Raw genomic sequence first — 8,613 nt, forward strand, 5'->3', positions numbered from 1 at the left:
AGATAAAAACAAAATACCTTGTCATACCAAAATATTTAGTACAATAGAATTTTCTGTCATTTGCTCTGTCTTAAGGTTAGTTAGTGCTGGTGCCCTAATTGGTAAGTTTGGTTTCAAAGGCCATCTAAAGGGTATTTAAGTTTGTATTTACTCTTCTGATATATGCAGTTTAAAGTTCTGCCAAAAATTGAGTATATTTATATAAGACTGTAGTTGTAAGCTTAAACTGAGGTTAATTAGGAAAGGTCCATAGCCACAGAACTTTCTTTTCCACAGAGGAAATTTCAGATCAATATAATTCCAGTACCCGTCTTATTGAAGGCCTGTATTGATCCAGGGATAAAATTAGACCATTTGGAAAAAAATGGATAGACTGCATTTCCTCCTGATAGTCATTTGTGCAGATTGTTTCTTAAAACTTTTGATAAGAGCTGAGCTACAGTTTAAGATTCTATTTTCTGGTAAAGATCACAGAGTGGAACATTACCCGTGTTGTTAGTCTCAGGGCAATATTCCATGTCTACTCTCTGTAGTACCCCCAGGTTCTAAAACACACATCTGACTATAACATTTTTCTTTTCAGAAACTCTTGATGGTTTCCCCACTGCCCATCATTCGATTTATACATATTCCTTAAGCCCTAAACACTTGTTCCCCTAACTTGCCATGGAGTTGACTCTTAGTAGTGGTGGAACATCCCCTCATCTCCCTTTTACTCTGAGGTCTTTCAAGGCCAGCTCCCACATTCCCTTCCATGAAACCTTTCCCCTGTACGTTTCAAGCTTACTCCTCTTTGTTCTGAAAGCACTTTGCTCACGTAGCCCTTGTATATGATTCATTAACGTATTTGTGCACCTCCCTCCCTGAAGTTGTGAGCCTCTCAGAAAGCATCAGTTGTAGATTTTTGTTGTATCCTCAGACTATTCTAATCCCTATCACGTAGTAGCAGATGCTCAGTGAATGTTTATTGAAGGGAGGTTGGGGGGCTGCAGGGAGCAGTCCCTAACCAGGGAAATGGCCTTGTGAACTCGGTCCTCAGGAGTGCCCATGTGCTTCCCCTGGGGCTTGGAAAGAACTCTGAACAACTGTGTACATTCAGCTATTCTGTAACAGAGTCTTGAGTGTCTTGATACGTGCTCCGTTCTCAGCAGTGGGAATAGAGTGATGACTAGGACCAGGCCCTTGTCCCAGATCAAGACAGGCAAAATAAAAACAAACCACATCCTGAGACCTTCTCCAAAGTAGCTGCATTGTATACAAATGGTCTCAGAGGCAAATTTGTGTTTTCTTGGATCTGTGTGAGGCTTTTGAATCTTGCCAAAATCTGACAGAAGCATTAAACTAGTGGTTGCAATATACAGAGTGAAGGGGAGGGAGAACAAGGCAAGTGCATTGAGTAATTTAGGAAAGAAATTTAGGGGACTGAGCTTTCGACCTTGAGCAACTATTAAATCTTGTTTTTAAAGCTTAGTTATTTTTTGTTTAACTTTTGTGTAAGCTAAACAGCTGTTTAAGTGTCCAAGCTGTGGAGAAAGTTAGAGTTTGCCCTGTAGTCAGAGACCATTACGAACAATTGCCTTTATTTCACACTTTGCCATAGTTTTTCTACAATTAGCAGAACCCCCAATTCTACAGGCGATGCCACCTGGTGTCTGCGTGCTACTAGGTTAGGAGAGTGTCGTATTTATGAAAGTAATAGTCTAAGGATATTTACCATACTTGTATGTAAATCTGTGATACTTTTCATTTAGCCTAAAGTAAAAATCTGTCTTGGCTCATAGTTTTCTGTTTTTCTCAAGGTATGTGCCTTGTAGTTTTTTTGTTTTTTGTTTTTAATCTTTCCTTCATCTGGGACTCTCAGGACTCCTATCTCATGCTAAGGTGTTTGTTTGCAGCTCCCCGCCTTTCCCAAACAGAAACAACGAGATCAAGCTAGGGAGTTCAGTTCTTATCGGCAGTGACTCATGTTTTGGCCCAGTCGAAAAAGAAATTCTGGTTCTTTATTTTGGTTTGATTTTTCTGGCTTAAACTCTCTGCATGAGAGCTAGGAATTTAGCACGAATCTAGTGCAGACCTGTCTCACCACCCACCTGGAGGTTGTGTTTTGACCTATGCCTGTGACCACTGCCACTTGGGGAATTGAGACCTTGAAACAAATGAGCCATGTGGAGCCCCTAGATTCAAATGATACTAGAGAATATCTACACAGAGAATTTTCTGTCACCTAGGAAAACTGGAAATATCTTTCTTTTCCCTTATTGCCACCAAGCCCCAGAACCTTAGGAAAATTTTGGCCCCCTAAAGTTGCCAGTTTCAATTAGGATTAACTTGTCTGTTTCACCTCATAGCAAAAGAGCTTTGTATGGGCCCTGAAGGGAGGGTGCTTGTTTCAGATGCTGCAGGGCAAGAATTTTCACTAATCCTCTTTGAGAATCATGTTGGTACTCAGCAGGTGTTTATATTTTTACCTTGAAATCATTTCTTAAATTTTTTGTGTTGGTCTTTAACTCTCATTCTTTGTAGTGGCACCTATCACTCTCGAGATGAGAGCACAGACAGCGGACTAAGCATGAGCAGCTACAGTGTCCCTCGGACCCCAGACGACTTCTTGAACAGTGTTGATGAAATGGATACAGGTTGGTATTCTTTATTCCTCTAGCTTTCAGTGAGAAGTAGTCATTGTATTACCAGGTCTAATTAAACTATTGTGAGCAAATTAAACTATTGTGAGCAATAAACTATTGTGAGCAAACTATTATTCAGAAGAAAACCAATTGAGATCCTGTAAACTTCAATTCAAATTAAGTTTGCTTTGTGGGGTTTTTTTGTTTGTTTTGTTGGCATCTTGTAATTTCAGTCTCTTCCCAGTTTTTAAATGTCATGAATATCTCAGCTCTATTTGACATGACTTATTTTATATTTTAGCATTTAAAACATTGAGTTAATTGACAGAGCAGTTGAGGACCCTATTAGAAGTCTCTGTTATATGGATTTGTATTCTTTTTTCTTTTTTTTAAAATAAATTTATTTTATTTTATTTTATTTGGCTGTGTTGGATCTTTATTGCTGCTCGCGGGCTTTCTCTAGTTGCAGCGAGCGGGGGCTACTCTTCGTTGCAGTGCACAGGCTTCTGACTGTGGTGGCTTTTCTTGTTGCGGAACACGGGCTTCAGTAGTTGTGGCTCGCAGGCTCTAGAGTGCAGGCTCAGTAGTTGTGGTGCACGGGTTTAGTTGCTCCGTGGCATGTGGGATCTTCCCGAGCCAGGGCTCGAACCCGTGTCCCCTGCATTGTCAGGCGGATTCTTAACCACTGCACCACCAGGGAAGCCCCTGGATTTGTGTTCTTAATTTTGGAGAAGATCTCTATATGTGATTCATATGTCTCTATATGTGATTCATTGTCTGCTTCCCTCTTTTTTGTGAGGGTCTTTGGTCCAACTTAGGTGATATGGGGCTCAGGAAGCCAGGTAGGAAAGGCTAGGTGGTGGGGCTTACCTCCATTATTGTTAGAATAGTTTCAGGGATCTTGCAGAAGCTAAGAAGTACCTGCGTCACAGGGTAATTATAGAACCCTTTTTCCTGTGGCTTACCCGGTGACCCTGGCCTTGGCAGCTCTCAGAGGGCACGAATTGGCGGGGAAATGAAGCAGTTCTCCAGCTAGCTAGTTCTTTAGCCGGCAGCTTCTAAAAGTGTTTGGCAAGTCTTCTGTACCTGTGCTCATCCAGCTTATGGCTTTGATGCTTCTGGGAATCCACAGCGCCCTCTCTTCATCTAAATCTTAAATCATCCATAGGCGTTGCTTCAAACCCATCTCATTCATAACACCTTTCCTGACTCCTCTGTCCCCCCATTTCTCTCTTTAACACTTAATGGTTTATATTAGTTTTTCTGAAAGCATGTTCCATTGAAGTGTTAAGGAATGTTAACATTGTCATGGACAAAAAGGTTTCTTGGCAAGGTAAGTTTGGGAAACCTAGAAGCAAAGCTAGGAAGACTTACTTACCCAAGGACTTTTTGGGAGGCTTGTTTTTACTGTTGTGAATGTGAATCTCCTAAGGGTGGAATAGTTTTGTGCAGTTCTTTTATTCTGTTCCCCAGTGTGTACTTCAGAGAAAGACAGGTCTATACCATTCATTTTTATATTTTATCTTATTATGGTGGTGCATACCTGGAAGAGAGTCAAGTAGTGATGCTGTTGTGTCATACTTGTTCTTTCTCTCTTGCTGTATATAATTTTTTAAGGAATTTCTTTTCAGGACCCCCTTCACTGCTCAGCACACAGTAGTAAGCAATCAAGCTTGTTCAATATCTGAACAATTTTGAAGCAAAAGGAAACTTGCGTTGTTACTTTGCTATCTGTGAGTTGTTTGACCTTAAGTAAACTGTGGGCCAGTGGAGGAGGTCGGTCAGGAATGCGTTTCTTTCCCTGTGCATTTATGTATACTCACATGATACGGCTCTGATGTTAGCTTTTCAAAAAGGACCTGTTCTCTTTCTCCCTGTTCCATCTAGGTGACACTATCAACCAAAGCACCCTACCCTCACAGCAGAACCGTTTCCCAGACTATCTTGAAGCCATTCCTGGGACAAATGTGGACCTTGGAACACTGGAAGGAGATGGAATGAACATAGAAGGAGAGGAGTTGATGCCAAGTCTACAAGAAGCTTTGAGTTCTGACATCCTTAATGACATGGAGTCTGTTTTGGCCGCCACCAAGCTAGATAAAGAAAGCTTTCTTACATGGTTATAGAGCCCTCAGGTAGACTGAATTCTAAATCTGTGAAGGATCTAAGGAGATATACCTGAAATTTCCAAATAAGCCGGTTGTGATCTTCTGGCTAATACAGAAAAAGATGAACAAACGTCCAGCAAGATTCTTTCATCCACTATTTTGCTCTTCCTTGTCCATTGCTGCTGTTAATATATTGCTGACCTCTTCCATGTTTGGCTCTAAAGAATCAAAAAAAACTTTTTTTGTTTCTTTTGCTATTATAACTACTGTTTGTTTTGGGGGCTGGGGGAAGTGAGCCTGTTTGGATGATGGATGCCATTCCTTTTGCCCAGTTAGACGTTCACCAGTCATTTTAACTAAATACTCAGACTTGGAAGTCAAATGCTTCACGTCACAGCATTTAGTTTGTTCAAGCAATTGTTTCTTCAGCTGCCTTTGGCCAGTGGAAAAACATGACTTACTGGTCTGACAAGCCAAAAATGTTGTATCTGATATTAAGTACTTATGCTGATTTGAAGAGATAGCTGAAACCAAGGCTGAAGACTGTTTTACTTTCAGTGGGTTTTTTTTCCTCCTAGTGCTATCATTAGTCACATAGTGACCTTGATTTTATTTTAGGAGCTTATAAGGCTTGAGATAATTTCCATAGAAATATATTAATTATTGCCACATACTCTAGTATAGGTTTTGGTGGGTTTTATTGTGGTTTTTTGTTGTTGTTGTTTTTGGTTTCTTTTTTGTTTGTTTTTTGTCTTGGTTGGGGTTTTTATTGTTTGGGGGTTTCTTTTTTTTCTTTTTTTTCTTTTTTTTTTTTTTTTTTGTTGTTGTTGTTGTTTCTCAGAACTTAGGCAAATTACCATTATAGTGAATCTGTTTATACTTGTAGCTTGGGACAGTTATTGTAGTTCCTTTGGTAAATCTACATGTCCTGGTTTTTTTTACCATCTTATTGAAATCTTGGTAATCTGCTCTCTCTATATATACCCACACACACACTTATAATGTTTATGATAGTGTGATAGCAGAATGTATCTTTTTTTTTTTAAGTTTTCCCTACTTTCCAATTTATTTTAAAATGGTAGCTTTGAATGTATGCATTTAGAATACATGACTAGTAGTTTATATTTCACAGGTAGTTTAAATCTGGTTGGGGCAGTCTGCAAATGTTGGTGGTAGTTTAGTGTTCTAGAAAGGGCTGTTATTATGGGTAGTGCCTAGCGGAGTCCTGTATGCCCTCTGGGCACACAATGGATATTATCTGATGAATTTGAAAGAAGCAAACAAGAAATGGCTTTATTATCCCCTGGTTAGTCCCTCAGACTAATTTACGTCTTGATGGGAAATCACTGAGTTAGGTTCATAGTGTACATGACAGAAGTAAGCTTTATATAGTGGTTTACCTTCCTTTAGCTTTGAAAGTTTACCTTTGCCTTAGTTTTGGAAGTAAATTCTAGTACTCTAGTTCTCTTTTGTAATGAACACATTAAGGACTACATTGAAATATTACCTACAAAATCGTTCTTCTAAGACTTGCTTCTGCTTCTGTATGCTGAGAATTGACCCTGGATAGTGTATAGAATACTGTAAGGTCATAAGTTAGCTGGTAAAGTGATCAGATTAATGTATATTGGTAGTTGAATTTAGCAAAGAAATAGAGATAATCATGATTATACTTTTATTTTTACTGGAAGAGATATAACTAGAGTATGTGTCTACAGGAGTAATAATGTTTTCCAAAGAGTATTTTTAAAGGAACAAAATGAGCATGAATCAAACCTTCAGTATAAGCTATGAAGTAATACTTGGTTGTGAATTATAGTGGTATCAGCTAGCACCTCTATGATTAAGGGTCTTTCAGTGTTTCTAGAGTAAGCCCTTATTTTCAAGGGTTTATAAGACATAAAATCTCTTTTCCTGGCTAAAACTGCTATGAAAAGCCTCAGCTTAGGAAGACAAGTATTGTTTTTTTTCTTTCTTTCTGATTACAGAATCTAAGCATTTTGACCCTTCAATTTAGAGGAGTGCAAAAGTTGGAAGTAAGAAGTTTTATATTAAGTAATTTCAGTGCTCAAAATGCAATCACTGTGTTGTATATAATGATTCATAGGTTGATCATTCATAATAATTGACTCTAAGGCTATTATTAAGAAAACAGAAGAAAGATTAAATCTTGAATTAAGTCTGGGGGGAAATGGCCACTGTGCAGATGTATTGATTTTTTTAGAGGAATAATGAAATTCTGCCTAGAATGCATAATTGAGTTTATGGATGGATGATACAGCATGTTGGCTTTTTTATGTGCAGAAGATCAAAGCTACTTGGAAGGAGTGCTTACAATTTGCCATTAAGCCACAAATTAAGATCGCATTTTATATATCAGCAGAGTAGCTTTAGATTAGGGGAGAGGGTGGGAAGGTGGGAGGGGAGTTGTGAAGACTTAGTGGGACCTTGATAGAGAACTTTATAAGCTTCTTTTTCTTCAATAAAGACTTGTCTTGCATCTTGCTGTCATTAAAGTCAGTTGTTCCTAAAATTTTAATCACTCAAGTACACCCACAAAACAAAACTACGGAGTTCTTCATTTCCTCTCACCTTTAATTTACCCAGTTATACCTCAGTGTTGAAGCAGCACCGTGGTACCTAACAGACATGGTGCTTTGATCTTATCGTACCCTCTGTACTCACCTGAAGGAGACCTAAGCCTTTCTCTTTCTGAGTTTGAATCACAGCCTTGACGTGCTCTTCCTTGTTTTATGTCCTTATTCCTAATGTAACGTGTTTAACTGCTTCTTGGTTGTATTGGGTGGCATTGGGATAAGATTTTAACTGGGTATTCTTGAATTGCTTTTACAATAAACCAATTTTATAATCTTTAAATTTATCAGCTTTTTACAGTCGTGTTCTTTTTAGTTAGTGCTTCTTAGATCTACTTATGGTTGATGGAGCACATTGATTTGGAGTTTCAGATTTTCCAGAGCACTATTTGTTATAATTACTATTTTCTAAATATAGTGCCTTTTTAAAAAAAGGAAAAAATATAAGGAAGTGACTTTTATACAAACGATGTTGCTGTTTTAAGTATTCATACTAAATAGATGCATTCTATATGGAACCTTGGCAGAAACACTGAAAAACTACTTAATTGTGTAATTCATACCAATCAATGTTGAAATTCAAACAGTGCAAAAGTGGGAGGCAATATCAAATGATTTACAATTTCAGAGCTTCTGCACATCTGAGAAGGAATGCTCGGATCAATTTTATCTTCCATAAGCACGGTTTTAAAAGAGTTGTGGGTGTGCCTATCTTAACAATTGTTTTCTGTATCTTGAAAAAGTATTCTCCACATTTTAAATGTTTTATATTAGAGAATTCTTTAATGCACACTTGTCAAATATATATATATAGTACCAATGTTACCTTTTTATTTTTTGTTTTAGATGTTAAGAGCATGCTCATATGTTAGGTACTTACATAAATTGTTACATTATTTTTTCTTATTTGTAATACCTTTTTGTTTATATGGTTCAAATATATTCTTTCTTTAAACTGTTCTTTGTTGTTTTTAACGATTAATATATTTAAAACTTTTTTGGCTTCTTAATGGTCTTCCAATAGAACAAGTATTAGTAATAAAAGGTGATTACAGTGGTAACTGGTAGACAGATTAAACTTAAGGTTGGTTTGGCATTTGGAACTTTTGTAGTATGGATATAATTCTTTGAACTTTATGTTCTGTACTCTTCCTGTAGACCATCCTCATCAATAATAGTGTGTGTGTGTAAGCTGAATTGTATCAGCTTCATTCTTAAATGATTTTACTTCATGTAACAGCACAGAAGAAACTGCGGTTTCTTTCAAAATAGCCTTTGGTTTTATTT

The 8,613-nt window shown here is 37.7% G+C and overlaps 1 protein-coding gene across 12 annotated transcripts in view; it reads left to right on the forward strand.

The window, feature by feature from the left end:
* Window positions 1–8,286, forward strand: part of YAP1 (Yes1 associated transcriptional regulator) — a 108,399-nt gene extending 100,113 nt beyond the window's left edge. For all 12 annotated transcript variants that reach the window (XM_033412097.2, XM_012538086.3, XM_033412099.2 and 9 more), the window contains 2 exons: window positions 2,524–2,636; window positions 4,512–8,286. In XM_033412097.2, coding sequence (XP_033267988.1) covers window positions 2,524–2,636; window positions 4,512–4,750 — 352 coding nt within the window. In that variant the 3' untranslated portion in view covers window positions 4,751–8,286. The remainder of the gene's footprint in view (window positions 1–2,523; window positions 2,637–4,511) is intronic.
* Window positions 8,287–8,613: the final 327 nt, after the last annotated feature.

Source organism: Orcinus orca, chromosome 8 (assembly GCF_937001465.1).
Source record: "Orcinus orca chromosome 8, mOrcOrc1.1, whole genome shotgun sequence".
NCBI classification, from domain to species: domain Eukaryota; kingdom Metazoa; phylum Chordata; class Mammalia; order Artiodactyla; family Delphinidae; genus Orcinus; species Orcinus orca.